The sequence below is a fragment of the Protomyctophum bolini genome (genome assembly GCF_963924005.1).
Source record: "Protomyctophum bolini genome assembly, chromosome: 14".
Lineage (NCBI taxonomy): Eukaryota > Metazoa > Chordata > Actinopteri > Myctophiformes > Myctophidae > Protomyctophum > Protomyctophum bolini.
This window is the reverse complement of record NC_137875.1, coordinates 41,976,404-41,992,103: the sequence shown is the minus strand read 5'-3', so window position 1 is coordinate 41,992,103 and position 15,700 is coordinate 41,976,404. Positions and strand designations below refer to the sequence as shown.

Genomic DNA, 15,700 nt, shown 5'->3' with positions numbered 1-15,700 from the left:
TGGTCATCACTCACCCAACACCGCTGAAGTGCCCTTGAGCAAGGCACTGGACCAACCAACCGCTCCCCCTGGAGCTGCTTAGTGGCCGACAGTGTAAGACTGTGGTTGTACTGGTCAGCTCCCAGGTTTTTGTGTGTGTGTGTGTGTGTGTGTGTGTGTGTGTGTGTGTGTGTGTGTGTGTGTGTGTGTGTGTGTGTGTGTGTGTGTGTGTGTGTGTGTGTGTGTGTGTGTGTGTGTGTGTGTGTGTGTGTGTGTGTGTGTGTGTGTGTGTGTGTGTGTGTGTGTGTGTGTGTGTGTGTGTGTGTGTGTGTGTGTGTGTGTGTGTGTGTGTGTGTGTGTGTGCAGGGCATTGCTACATCCCTGGGAAATGTTTCATGTCTGACATCACAGGCTAGTATGTGTAAAGGAGGACAAGACTTACTGTTTCACAGAACGTTCAAACAAGTGAAAACATACGTACGTACATACAGTACATACACGCTGCTGCAATACAAGTTTGAACTCGTGAATACCGGGATGCCCGTTATACACATTGTATTTTGGTGGTCCGTCCCCATGTTGGGCGCTCGAAAATATCAGATTTTGATGCGCCCCGCCACTCACTAGGTCATGCCTGTATACAAGCAGCAAGGATGTGCAGTGCTATAGGTAATAATGAATCTGCATAATTGACAAACTTGGAAGCGGTTCCAAAATGGAATAGTCTATAGCACCAGTGAAGGCATAGTTAAAAGCCACACTGCGGAAAGCGCTGTCTATTTTTCTCGCGTTTGAACAACACATCTGCTTTTTTGTATACTCTCCGCTCACAATCACAATGTCTTTTTCTATTTGCTGTGTGTGCGTGTGTGTGTGTGTGCATGTGCGTGTGTGTGTGTGTGTGTGTGTGTGTGTGTGCCCGTGTGTGGCGTTGCGTATGTTCATCATTTGGGGTTGAGGTGTGGCATAATACCTGATGACAGCGTCTGTCTTTGCGTTTACATTAGTAGCCTGTACCGTACATCCAATGTGTGACTGTTTTTGTGTTTATCCAGTATCACTGGATCCCTTTTGTAACTGTTCAATTTCACTGGCCTCGGTTACATAATTATTACTATGTGCACACTGTGTCTATATACAGTGATCTGGTTGTAACGTGAGAGTGCCTTGCCTAATACTGTATACTATTTATATAAACTTAAATAGTAGGCTACTGTTTTTAAGATCACTTTTAACCCATTCTGAACGGGAACCCATTGTGGTGAACACATCATGTTATGCTTTAGCTATTGAAAAATAGCAGACCTACAAGCTCATAGCGCGCCACCGAGTGGCGCGCTACGAGCTTGTAGGTCTGCTATTTTTGAAAAATCGAAGAACGACTGACATTTTTAGACTCTGATCTCAGGTCAGAATGGGTTAATCAGACCAGTGTGTGTCCACAGTGGAAACCTCATATGAATCTGATCTCAGGTCAGAATGGGTTAAAAGCAGTGTGAGTGCGTGACGACACAAAGGTGTCAATTCAATTCAATTCAAAGGGCTTTATTGGCATGATAAAACATACGTTTACATTGCCAAAGCAGAAAGAACAAGTCGTGGCAATAAAACACATTGTGAGAGAGACAGACGCCACACCTCGCCACACCACAGAGCTGTAATCAAGTAGGATTACAGCTCTGGACCATACACACACACACACACACACACACACACACACACACACACACACACACACACACACACACACACACGTTGTTGTGTGAGATTACGTGACACACTGCTATTAGAAAGGGAACATAACTGTGTGTGTGTGTGGGGTGGGGAAGTAATGCTTATATATATCCAGATGTTCTATAGTAGACCCTCACAGAGGTCTTGTGGTCCATTCCTGTTCATATCTCATTATGTTCTTTTGCTCTAGTAGTCGAAATGTAACCGTATGAACCGTATCATCCATATTCTGGGATTATTTATATAGGCCAACGTTTGGCAAAAATAGGGTTAACATTTGCTGAAAAATAGCAGATCGAAATTTTGGTTTAGAGGGAAAAATATGAGGGGACCAAATATAGGTTACTGGGAGACCCCAGTCAGTGGACTATATAGGATTTAAGTGGTTAAGGGAGAGGGGGAGGGGGGCTGATTTACATCCATGTTTACCTCTCTGTCAGTCCAAGGGGAACACACTATAACATCTGTTTTGATGTGGTTCATGTCCAGCCATTATTTATTTCCCTCCTTTCATTCTGTTTTTCTCCGCTTGTCATTTGAGGAGAGGCGACTTGGTTTCTCTCTTTACCGTTATAGATACTGGCATTTCTCCACACTGAAGATTCTAATCGGGAGACGTTGGTGAAGTTCAAACAATCAGAACAGTAACGCTCAATGAAGTGTCGGGAACAGTACCGTTATTATGTCTGCAATACTGTCGTAAAAGCGTGCACAGTTCTGCTCATCCAATTAAAAGCCGATGTGACAAAAGCAGTGCTGGACAAAGTGCTCAACCCCAGTACCTGAGTCAAAGTATACTCTCTGTGAAATATTACTCCACTACAAGTTGCTCTGTCAAGTACTTGCTTTTAAGAATACTCAACTTTGGGGCGCCCGCCGGCCTAATGGTCCAGGTGCATGCCACATTGTAGGCTCTGGCCTGTTCGAGTTAACCTGACGCTGCCAGATCCAAGAAGCTTGCTACACAAGTTTGTTGCACAGCTTATTGGGATCTGGGATCTCGGGAGGCAATTCGATGACGGGGCTGTTTATTTTTTTCAAGATACTTGGTAGATGATTGGATGGGACCGTCTGTCTATCACCGTGTGGGCGTGCAAACACAACCAATCATATTGACGTGTCTATATATCTTCACATCCGGTTTCGCACATATCCCGCCCTTAGCTCACGCTGATTGGTTCGGTACGGAGCGGTTCGGTGTTAGCTCAACTCCCTGAGAGGTCCCAGATGGTTGCGGTGTTGGGGAACATGGTTACCCAATACCGCCCCCAGCTGGCAAAGTCAGGTTATGTTCGAGCCCCATTCATTTGCTGCATGTCTCTCCCCCTCCCTCTTTCCTGTCCGTCTTCACTGTAATTATCAATAAAGGCACAAAAGCCAAAAACTAAAAAAAGAAAGTATTCAAATTAATTACAAAGTGCATTTTTTTTCATATCTGTGCATTGTTGCTGTATTGAAATGTAGGCATTCATCCTAAAAGTAACATTTTCTAGAACTCTCCAACAAATATCACTAATAGAGAAAATGGCCATTATACAAGCTCACAAGGCATCGCATGGCACTTTGGTACTTAAAAGGAACCCTGGCTAATAAGAGAATTAGGCCTATGCCTTAAAACATTATACATTATACATTATACATACATTATACATTATACATTATACATTATACCCTCTACAACTAAAAAAATTAAAATAAACCACCTTAAATATTTGATTTCTTTCATAAATAGAGAATCTTTCACTCAATAGGAACTGGCGAACTGCTCCTGTCGCAAGTTGATGATGTCATACTGTATGCCCATGTGTGTCGAGCCCTATGGAATATATGGAATGCACGTTCCAATAAAAAGTATTTAAAATATTGCTTTGATGCTCATATTAAACTTAATGAGTATTAAGTTGTTTTTTTTATTAGCACGTGCATTCCTAATGCCATACATATGACATCATCAACTTGCGACGGGAGCCGTTCCTATTGAGTGAAATATTATCTTTTTATGAAAGAAATAAAATACTGAAGGTGTTTTTTTTTGTATAGAGGGCAAGTATAATGTTTTAAGGCATATTTGTCTTATTCGCCAGGGTTCCAGTTTTAAATGTACTTGGGTACAGTAACAATTGCACTTGCGTAAATGTACTACTGGATACAAGAGACCTGGGTGTGTTCAGGAACAACTTGTCATGAAATATCAAATAATAGAAGGAAGTGAGCGCTGAGCTTTTATTGACCCAAACCCATCGCTCAGGTGTTTTATTATTCAGGAAGTGGAGTGCTTTGGGTCCTGGGTAAGAACAATGCACACAGTTTTGAGTCCATTATTCTGAACAGACAAGAGGAAGCCTCTGTGTATATTCTTACATGATTAGAGCACTTCGGTATAACTGCATTAATCAGTTAATTCCTACAAGATAGGAGATACCTGATTTTTTTAAGGCCTTGTCAATCAATAAAGATAGATTAAAAAAAAAAAAAATCAGTTACATGAAATTGGCAGACGGATCTTGTTTCTGTTGGCTGGCGCAGGGAGGGACAGCCAGTGTGACTGTAGTGGATAAAGCTTTAGACTCCACGTATGTTTAACTTTCACCCATTACAGTTACAGTATATTATTGTCCTCTCTCTCTGTTGTCACTGTCGTATTTCATGACAGCCCCCTTTTCTGTCTAACCACTCTTCATCTTCTCTCTCTCAGGGAGGAGAAGAGTGAGCAGCTGCTGGATTGTAGACAGGAGTCAGAAAACATGGAGGTGGAACTGAAAAAGCTTCAGCAAGAGGTACGCACGCACGCTCGCACGCACACACAGTCCCTGCACCTTGTCTTCTCTCCCTTGCCTTGTGCCTGCAGTCTATTCCTTTTGCTGCCTTGCCAAGCTTTAATCGGCCAGCTAAAGCTCATTATGGGCCATTACAAACAGGCTGACATGGATTTTGATTTAGACTGGTTGGCTGACGGTTTGGCTGGCTGGCCGCAGCACAGTAAATGAGGTGGATGGGCTCAGGGAGAGGATGGGGAGAAAGTGTTTATTTGGTGGGTATCTGGGAAAGAGGGAGAGAGAGAGAATTTCTTTCTGCTCTGTTCTGTTCTCCCTCACTCGTATGAAGACATGCATTCGTACGCATGATCGTAATGATTAAGTAACAACAGGCAGGGCCACGTTTAACACAGCGCTGAATACTTAGCTTCTTCTGCCACGCATTTGTGACTGAGTGACAGGTAGGGGAGTAGCTTATCGCTAAGCTGCAAGCCATGGAATATTACTGCTTATGAACCTTAAAACATTTCTTCCACTTCCCTCTTTTTAGAACAAAACTAATCTTTTTTCATAACACCACCTCCTGTAAGCAGCACATAGCAGTGCTATAGTGCTATACTCCATGACCATACGCAGGAGACCTGCACTACATCACTTCTGGTTCATTTGGTGCCCCCCCCCCCACCCCCACTATATGGCAGAATGTCACTCCTAGTTGTCTGCACAAGCATAGTTGTTCCGTCACATTGATTCTCTCTGCACTGCATGCACACATATAACCCATTCTGACCTGAGATCAGATTCATACGAGGTTTCCACTGGACACACACTGGTCTGATTAACCCATTCTGACCTGAGATCAGATTCTAAAAATGCCAGTCGCTCTTCGATTTAAAAAAAAATAGCAGACCTACATTACTATTTTTCAATAGCTAAAGCATAACATGATGCCAACACCAAAATGGGTTCACGTTCAGAATGGGTTAATTTAACTCTGAGAGTGTAACAAAGTGGACCAGTGAGGGTCCATTTTGTTTGTACATAGTCACAGTTACAAATGGATACTAACATTGAAAATGTTACTGTTTATTTGTCTTAAAACTGTAACAAACATATCTTGTATGATTATTTTATGCTGTTTTATTTAGTCTTTTTATTTCATTTAGATTTGTATTACTTTTTTACCCCTCAGAGAAGGCCATCTTATTGTATCTTATCGAATTTCTTTGACGTAATCATTTTGTTGTTGCATTACTCGTAGGCATCTTTACAACTGCAGGCTTTCTCACTTAGACTGTTAATGCAATGAGTACCCTACATTCTGTATTCATCATAAAGCATACCAATTTAAGTGAATAACAGTTTTTTTAAACAATGTTACAAGTGTTCTTTTACTGACAACACATGATGTTCTGAGTATGTCCACACAGAGACGTAACCACTTTACGTGCCACTTCCTATGTCTTGTCAATGTGTTACATTGTGACCCATTGTGAGCTTGTATAGTAGATCTGCTATTTTCGAAACATCTTCTAGTTCTTTTATGGTCAAAATGGTCAATACTTCAATCCCCCACAGAGCTACCAGCTGATGTCGGACGCTCGGTCGGCGAGGGCGTACAGAGACGAGCTCGACCACCTGCGAGAGAAAGCCATCCGTGTCGAGAAACTGGAGAGTGAGCTCAGTCGATACAAAGACAGACTGCATGACATCGAGTTCTACAAAGCCAGAGTGGAGGTATACATACAGTATGCACACATGCTGCTCCTACTTCCAGTATTACTTACCAGTAAGACGCCCGAGGACGAGAAGCGACCTGGCACTTTACTTAAGACAAATATAGTCAATATGAGAGGACCACGATGGCATCTTATCACCCCCAGATATTTATAAGATGGAACTTGTTCAATAGCTGAACCATGGATTGCCACCGGCGGTGTTTTACCACCGGGAGCAGGACCAAAGACAATTTCCTCCGTTTTCAGATTAATTTTTGTCACACCATTCTACAAGCCGGTCAACGGGCTACACTGGTACTGTTTCGGGTCATCGCTGTCGGTCATCGGAGACATTAAAGTAGAGTCATCCGAGTATTTTTTTTTGACTCGCCAGTGTTACAGTCTGCCGTGTAAAGGGTGAACTGTACAGGTTCACCCGTGCACCAAGGAACCATTTTAGCGAGGAGCAAGTCCGGCTGTATTGTGTTGAAGGCAGTAGAAAGATCTAGGAAAAGTCCTCCAGCGTAGGATTTTGGTTTGTCGAGATGAAGTGAACCAGTGTGAAAACTGCGTCCTCTGTACTGCGACCTTGCTTGTAAGCAAATTGAAATGGATCCTGTGAATTAAACATGGCATTGTTGAGATGCCATATTTATATACCAATAATGATGTTAATTTACACTTTCAGGGGAAAACTCAGAGTGAAACAAAACACTGCTTCTGCTGATACTACATGTATGTGAGAGTAGGGATTATAATAATTTGTGTAATGTTTAATGTCTGAAGAACTGTAAAAAGTTTGCGTAAAGTGTATGCGCTGTGGTTATCTGACTTGTTCTGACGTGTTGCTCTGCTGTGTACTGTGTGTCTCTCTAGGAGTTGAAAGAAGACAACCAGGTTTTGTTGGAGACCAAGACCATGTTGGAGGAACAGTTGGAGAGCAGCAGAGCTCGCTCTGACAAACTGCACCTCCTCGAGAAGGAGAGCCTGCAGCTCAAGTCTAGAATGCATGACCTGGAGATGGTGAGATCACCACAAAGCACTTACTGTATAGCAGTGATGGTTTCCAAACTTAGCTTGAGACCCAAAAGAGAAATTTGATGTCTCCCCGGGACCCAAATGTACAGAAAATAAATACATTAACTATATATATATATATTTTTAAGCCCTATTGAATAGGGACAATACCCAATGTATAAGCTCACAATGCTTGAAATAATAGTGTAAACTGTAAAAAGTGGTAACTCTGTCATTTCTCGACGGTTTCGGACGCGGGCCGGCTCGCCGTTTAGATTTTTTTCGGAACAATTTTGAATTGTCTTTAAAAAAAAAGAAAGAAAAAAAAAAAGTTTTCAAATAAGGGAACCCAAAATGGGTACTACTCCCTAAACACTGGTTACTTGTTGTATGCAGGATCGGGACATGGACCGTAAGCGCATGGATGAGTTGTTGGAGGAGAACTTGGTTCTGGAGATGGCCCAGAAACAGAGCATGGATGAATCCCTACACCTGGGCTGGGAGTTGGAACAACTCTCCAAGACCCCGGAGCGGCCTGAAGGTAAGGACCACCATCATTATTATTATTATTATTATGGGTGACCCAGAGAATACAGGAGGCAACCACTGTAGTTTACCAGCTAAAATAGTTGGATCAACCAACGCAGGGAAGCTACCTTCACTAGAAACGCCGGGACAACGCTCCACACGTCCCAAACTCTTCTCCCTTCTGGCTCCAAAACTATGGAATGCACTTCCCATCACAGTCAGAACTGCAGCCTCACTCCCAATCTTCAGCCATGGTCTGAAAACCCACCTCTTCAAACTCCACCATGGCCCGTAGCACTTGCCCTAGCCTAGCCCCTTAGACAGCACTTTATGTAGACTTAGATAGTATTTTAGACAGACTTATAGCTCGTTACGTAGACAGCACTAGAATTGCATTTTATGTAGTCATAGCACTTTATAGTACACATGTATATTGGATAATATATAATATAGTATAGTATGTATAGTTGACATAGATACTCCACTGGTACGTTCTTAGTTTATACATGATTCATGATAACTACTTTTTATATATGTGATGTATGCCATGCTTTAGTTTTTTGCTTAAATGTAAGTCGCTCTGGATTAAGAGCGTCTGCTAAATGCCTAAATTGTAAATTGGATGAATGATGAGCATAGCAGATGGATCAGGGGGTTCATTGTTGGGTAGGAGAATTCATCAATATTAATTATTTTACAGAAAAAATTCCATTTCTATTCTGCGTTGCCACAGATTGCCTCCCGTAGCCTCCATGGTGTCTGCCTAGAGTGGATCGATTTCACAAAACCACACTGTAGTTTACACAGTACATTAACACTTTGCATTGAAAACAATCTGAGCAGTCATGAATTTCAAAAAAGAAAGTAAGGGTCAGACACTCATACGACAAACATTTCTGCCCTAGGCCTCCATCGGTGATGATGAATTTACTGTATCTTATTTTTCAGAATTATTTATTTTACTGTGTGAGTGTAGTTGAGGTGAAGAGACACCAACAAACAGACTTTGGCCTTTGGCTCTGGCTGTGGTACATCCGTGACAGATTGGACCACTCTTTTTTTTTTCTCCACGCGATCAAGTCTGATAATTAATATTCAACACCCCTTGAATAATAAGTAGCCAGGGATCTGGTTAAAGACCTTATTTAAAACGACACTTCAATGATTCAAAGATATAAGATGATAAGATGATGTACAATATTGTGCCAAATAAACTCGGCAACAAAAGTTCCATTAGTTGTCCACTTCAATAATACCAATTGGTATTGTATTTTATATCGTTGTAATCGTTGATTAGTCACCTTTACAACAAGGTGTAAATTGTAAGGATCTGGTGTTCGTGGAATTAGCAACACAGCTAAACGGCCACAAATGTAACACAGCCAAAAATGTGCCAAAATGGCAAGTGGTTGGTATTCATCCTTGCTTTGAGTTGCTCAGTGGATTGGATGATTGCACTCTCAGTAATAAGGACAAAACAACACATATTGGCCATTTTTACACTTTATTAACTTTACACTCAGTGTTAGGGAACTCGGTATAGCGGGTGGAAGATCCAAAAGCAGCTGCAACAGCTTGGCATGGTATGGGGCAGTATCTTCTCTCACAGGCAAGAGACGAGACAGAACTTGAGATTGCATTTGAGATTGCCTTCAATGATGACAGTGAGATATCGTGATGAGATTCTGGAGCCAGTGGCGATCCCATATCTGGGACCTAACGCCATCCTCCAGGATGACGTCGCTCGCCCCCCCCCCCCCATCTTCCACATGCTACTGAGTCTCACTGAGTGTAAAATGAATAAAATGTAAATATAGTGTTGTATTTTCCTTAATACTGTGTGAGAGTGCAATCATCCAATCCACTGAGCAACTCAAAGCAAGGGTGAATACCAACCACTTGCCATTTTGGCCCTACCAACGCGTTTAGCTGTGTTGCTAATTCCACAAACACCCGATCCTTACAATCTATACCTCGTTGTAAAGGTGACTAATCAACGATTAACATAATATAGATATAAAATACAATACCAATTGGTATTATTAAAGTGGGGAAATAATGAACCAAAGTTAAGATTCTGAACTTTTGTTGCCGTTTATAAGACAACCCCCATTTTATAAGACGGCACCATTTGTGGCAAATGGTGCCGTCTAATGGCTAAAAGCTGAAATGTGATTATAGTACGGCCTCGTTTTTTTTGGTGACAAGACAACTTCCTCCCAGAATTTCCTCCAGTGAGGGGTGGGAGCTGGCTGGACAGCAGACGGCTGGACTTTGAATTTCTTTAACTATAAACTTTCATGACGGCCTAAGTACAAATATAATTTATGAAAAGCTACTACAGTGAAGTCTGTTCACAGAAGTTGTTGTAGGATATGTAGGGATTATCTGACGAGGTACCATTTGAGTGGGCAAAACCTTACATATACTAAATAATACTAAATTGTTTATAGTGTCAATATAAGTAAAATAATATAGCCTTTCCACAGGAGTATCTTTTTATATTTTTCCAAAAAGAATAAACAGCCAATAGCATATTACAAAGTTATCCCCCTCACTGGTGAAAATTCCGGGGAGGAAAAACGAGCAAGCACCGGGGTGAGTTGTCTACAGTTGTCTCTGTAGTATTCTTTTTTTTACCCAGCCAATTAGAGGAAACAATAAAACGTTGTTCCGTACTCCGTAGTAAATGAGCGACTGTGTCCTGCACATGCAGCTCCCCAGAAGTCACTGGGCGAGGAGGTGAACGAGCTGACGTCCAGCCGGCTGCTGAAGCTGGAGAAGGACAACCAGACACTGCTGAAGACGGTGGAGGAGCTCCGGGGAGCAGCCGGGCAGGACGCCTCGGGAAAACTGGCCAAGGCCAACCAGGAGAACCAGAGACTCACTCAGAGGGTAAGGGGGACCACACCACACGCGACACAGAAAAGAAAAGACAATTTAAGTGTTCATATATTTAAGCAAATGTAACCAAATGAACATTCTTCCGCCGTTGACATAGATTTGCGGCAAATCTTAATTATGCCGGCATTGACGTAGATCTGCGTCAAATGGTCCTTTTCTTTTATAGTGCTTTATGATATATCGCTGTCGTAATGCTACATACAGTAGCATTGGGTTGCTAAGCAATTAAGTAAACAGAAAATGTTTATCTCGGATTCCTTTCCCAGACTGCGCCCCTGGTCAAAATTAGCTTCGTTCAACGTCCCACAGCCAATGAACTGGTCACGGTAAAACTATACTTCTCCGAGTGAAAGTATATAGTAGTGTCCTTCACAACCAAGGGGCCAGTGAGGCGCTCCAACGTTGAAGCACTGTCTGGGCCCTAGTGGTAAGAGGAAGGACTGCAGGCGGGCCCGTGAATTCATGGCGAGGAAACCCCGCGCAGCTGGGCTTTAACATTTAGCGCTCGGTTGCACCAAAATGTGGTGGTCAAATGCGGAAGTAGACGTTCTGAGACGGTCCTTCCGGGTGCTTCAAAACGCCACTGAGCAACTTCCACTGACGGGGAGGGGGGGAGCTTCGCGCCAGTTCAGTCTCTATCCTTCTCTATACTCTATGGTCACAACACACATTGTTGGTCTACATCCGGTCCTGGTTTTCCGTGTTTCCGGTGGATTCTTCAAGGGTTTCACTGAAAAATGCTGGCGGTTAACGGGTGAATGTATTAATTCATGCTGGGAATGTGTTCACAATATTTTTGTTGTTTTTTTTAAACAAAATTATAAGACTCAATCTTTAGACATCATTTTACATAGAAGCAGAAAACAAAACCAAAAAAGACCAGGCACATAACGGAAAGCAGTAAAATAAAACATTGTGTTGAAGATAATTTAAATAAACACAAAGGGCAAATGCAACAGTGTCCATTAATAGATTGCATAAAGTCACATCGATGCATGAGGTATTTCTATTGTCATCCTTTCAAAGCATGTCCAACACATCAACAACATAAGAGTTTGGTATCATAGATTTCACTTTTCCTCTTCAGAATATTTTGTCCTTTCCATAGCACCGCAACTGCTCATTTCTCTGAGCCATTGGTCTTTGAATATTCTTCCATGATATAGCAATTGTGCGCTTCGCTTGGAGCAATTAGTCTAAAATCATGTGTTTATTCCTCGGTTTGACTATAGGGTTTCAGCGTATAACTCCAAAATAAATAACTACTTTCTCACCCTGTGAGAAATTCACAGGGTGAGTAATTAATAGAGAACAACAATCTTTCTGCTCTGTTGTTTGTGCTTTTACACAGCTGTGCTAGGCTTAGCCTTTCGTGAAACTTGCCATTAACCATCCACATTAGCATGTGGGACCAGCCCTTCTTTAGAATATAGATCAATATATCACGCATTTTGCTCAGACTCTTCGTAGAAGGGGAAGAGAAAGAAAATAAGTAAAAAGAGACAGAGTGTGAAGGGCATATACTAGGAGGATGAAAGCAAAGCTGTAAATCGAGGCAAGGTCAGCGTTTTCCTTTTCTTTGCCAGCCTCTAACACCCGAGTGCCCCTCACTAAGAGAAGACTCTTAGCTATTTTCAGTATAAGCCTTTCTGTGTGCTCTTGGAATAATAAATAAATACTTTGAAACCCACAGTTTGGAATTTATTGCTGGGTGGCTCGGTCTGGTTCAAAGCACATTAAGGTGTGAATGCTTTCTGGGACTCTTGAACAATAGAAGCACTCTTAATGCTTTGTGTGTCTTTGTGTGTGCACGTCGTGCGTGCGCATGAGCTGGTTTAACAGAATGGGGTGCTGCATTGAATTCTAAATACGTCTGGTATCATGGATTAATAATCACTGTGCACTCCAGCATTGCTTTGAGATCAAACTTCAGCGGTGTGAATACACAGGCAAACCACGACAGGTTCAAAGCCGTAGGCATGCCACGAAGGAAATGCATGTGGACATTTTGATTATGCGGTTTTTGACACACTATACAGGCATGCTACAAGGAGATCGCTCCCATTTGATGTGTTTAATTTCACTGTCTGTGTGCATGCAGTTGGAGCAGCTAGAGAGAGAGCTGTGTGCAGACAGAGAGTCCATGCAGAGCTCCGAGTCTCTCGGCACAGACCTGATGAAGGAGAAAGCCCTGCTGGAGAAGACACTGGAGACGCTCCGGGAGAACTCGGAGAGACAGGTCAGTCGCCCTCTCTCTCTATCGCACAGTGTGTCTGTTGTAACCACGCATGCTTTAACCCATTTAGGCCTGACGTCGAAATTAAAAAATAATGTCTTCTGAAAGAATATATATTCAAAGAGTTGTGCCGCATTTTCACGGGTTTTTCAAAAATAGAAGACCTACAAGCTTGTATAGCGCGCGCTATGAGCTTGTAGGTCTGCTATTTTTCAATAGCTAAAGCATAACATAATGCTAACACCAAAAGGGGTTCCGGCCCAAAATGGGCCTAATGTAGGGTCACAGTGACAAGTTTCAGCATCAAGTTTGTAACATCCTGTCTCCGGCCTCCATTGAAAATGGCTTGTGGAATGTTGCTGTGTGAACGCAAGCAACACACTACTACTGTACACCCGTTCGCACACAATTACCTTCCTCTCCCACCTTCTTTCTCTCAGAGGATTACATTATACCCTTACTCAATCATCATCATTGTGATTACTACTGTATATCAACCAAAGACAAACTAAATGCAGCTCTTGTCCAAGTCGCTCCTGTAAATGTTGCCTCTCCATGTTATCCGAGTGCAGGAATTGATAAGTCAAAAACGACAACCTTAACAGAATATTTACAGGAATGTCCCCTCTGTCAAAGGACAAAAGCTATGTGTCACTATATGATTTAGACTGACAACATTTTTAGGTCAATGTTCTACAAACTCTACTCAAACTAAAATGGCTTTCCCAACATACAGTGTGGAATCTTACATCATGTACGTACGTAGCAGATTAAAGTGTCTCCATTATTGTTGCATATGCTCTACATACAGGTTAGCATGTAAATCCCCAGATACTTCAACATACTGTATACAAGTCGGTGCAGCTGGTTTGAACCAAGAATCTCAATTGGCAAAGAATTGACAGACTCATTCCCAGATAGTCTGTGAAAAAACGGCATGACTAAGCTATTATCTGTATCAAAGTGTGGATCAGATTTCCTTTAGCAGTGAGAGTTCTTTGTGTGGTTTTGTCTCTCCTTCCCCTGCAGCACAGATAGCTGTGGGTGGTTCAGGGACTATGTTTTATTGACTAGACAGATTGCTGCTACCGTGCGCGACTGACACAGATGGCTGTCTTACGCCTCAAGGGATCCGTACTAATTCTAACAGCTTTGATTAGCTCAGATAATTTGATTTATCAAGGGATAATATTATGTAAAGCTAATCTATTCAGGATTTATCTTAAAGGTTTCATATACATTTTGTTAACAACCAGGCTAACGTTCTGTAGACACCATGCCTCCTTTAGTTCATCCCCGTGAATGAAAACACAAGCACATTGCGTTCTTTATTCTTTATTATTACGCTGATATCCCCATTAGCTTCCACAAAGTGGGCGCTAGTCTTCCTTCGTTGCGACTGAAAAGTGTGTTTTAATTTCCACAACTGTTCTCTGCTACCACCAAGTACTAATGCACCCAAGTTAGTGGAAAAGTCCCTGCAGAAAATAGTTATATAAATAGTTATATAAATAAAATAAGCATAGCCTCTTAGTGATGCAATTTCTCGCTGAATATAGCTCTGCACCCAAGGCCATCGGCAACTCCTTGACTCCTTGAATATAATTTAATGTAATTCAAATTCTCGTCGTTCTATCATGTGTGGCGATATCTTGGCCAACAAATGATCTTTCTCTCTCTCTCTCTCTCTCTTTCTCCAGCTGAAAGGTCTGGAGCAGGAAAACCAGCACCTGGGCCAGACGGTGGCATCCCTTCGCCAGCGGTGCCAGGTGGGCACCGAGGCGCGGGTCAAAGACGTGGAGAAGGAGAACCGTGTCCTCCATGAGTCCATCTGTGAGACCAGTGCCAAACTCAATAGAATTGAGTTTGAGAGGAAGCAGCTACGTGAGTGACGTGCTTCTGTTTTAGATCTCTTATGTTATTGTTCACACACACACACACACACACACACACACACACACACACACACACACACACACACACACACACACACACCAGAAGGATGTAATGACTTTGTATCCCCTTTCTTGCCAAGAAAATACTGAGCAAAGCATTTCCATGCATTGCTAAGCATGTGTTATTCATAATGTTGCTATCACAACTTCCTTGTTGTTCCTCTGAGAAATGGCAGAAGAGACTTTGAAAGCACTACTTCCTGAGGCACACTATTCTGTGTATGTCTGTGTGTGATTATATTGATCTATTTTGTGTTTTTGTCATTGGTTTTACTCTCCTTTTATCTTTTATGATACAATTATATTCTAGGATCTAGGATGTTATCGTGTGTTATTGTACCAGTCAGTTAATGTTTGTGAATGCAATGTATATACCGTAGATGAAAATAGCTTTATACTTGTTATTATGATTATTGTTATGCATCTGTTGAATGGAGCCAGAAATGATTTCATTAAGTGTCTGTCTGTCTGTCTGTCTGTCTGTCTCTCTGTCTGTCTGTCTGTCTGTCTGTCTGTCTGTCTGTCTGTCTGTCTGTCTGTCTGTCTGTCTGTCTGCAGGTAAAGAGCTGGAGGTATTGAAGGAAAAAGGCGAGCAAGCAGAGGAGTTAGAGATTCAGGTGCAGAAACTGGAAAGAGACAGTGAGAGCCTGCAGAAGAAAGTGTCTAGTTTGAGCATCACCTGCGAAAAGGTCTGTTGTTCTGTCAGCTCAGTGCCTTGTCCTAGTTCCCTAAATGCTCATTTATACCCTCATTGCCTTGTCCCAGTTCCCTCAGTGTTCATTTATACTTAGTCTTTCATCTCATTGCCTGGTCCTCCTAGTGCCCTTAATATTAATTTAGGCTATTCTTAATCCCTCATCCCAAAGCCTTGTC

The 15,700-nt window shown here is 42.1% G+C and overlaps 1 protein-coding gene across 5 annotated transcripts in view; it reads left to right on the top strand.

The window, feature by feature from the left end:
* The window catches only part of ccdc88ab (coiled-coil domain containing 88Ab), a 109,325-nt gene that overhangs the window by 63,089 nt on the left and 30,536 nt on the right, over window positions 1-15,700 (top strand). For all 5 annotated transcript variants that reach the window (XM_080781757.1, XM_080781756.1, XM_080781758.1 and 2 more), the window contains exons 9-16: window positions 4,409-4,490; window positions 6,048-6,206; window positions 7,064-7,210; window positions 7,601-7,745; window positions 10,449-10,627; window positions 12,738-12,875; window positions 14,573-14,756; window positions 15,386-15,516. In XM_080781757.1, the coding sequence (XP_080637883.1) occupies window positions 4,409-4,490; window positions 6,048-6,206; window positions 7,064-7,210; window positions 7,601-7,745; window positions 10,449-10,627; window positions 12,738-12,875; window positions 14,573-14,756; window positions 15,386-15,516 (1,165 nt within the window). The remainder of the gene's footprint in view (window positions 1-4,408; window positions 4,491-6,047; window positions 6,207-7,063; window positions 7,211-7,600; window positions 7,746-10,448; window positions 10,628-12,737; window positions 12,876-14,572; window positions 14,757-15,385; window positions 15,517-15,700) is intronic.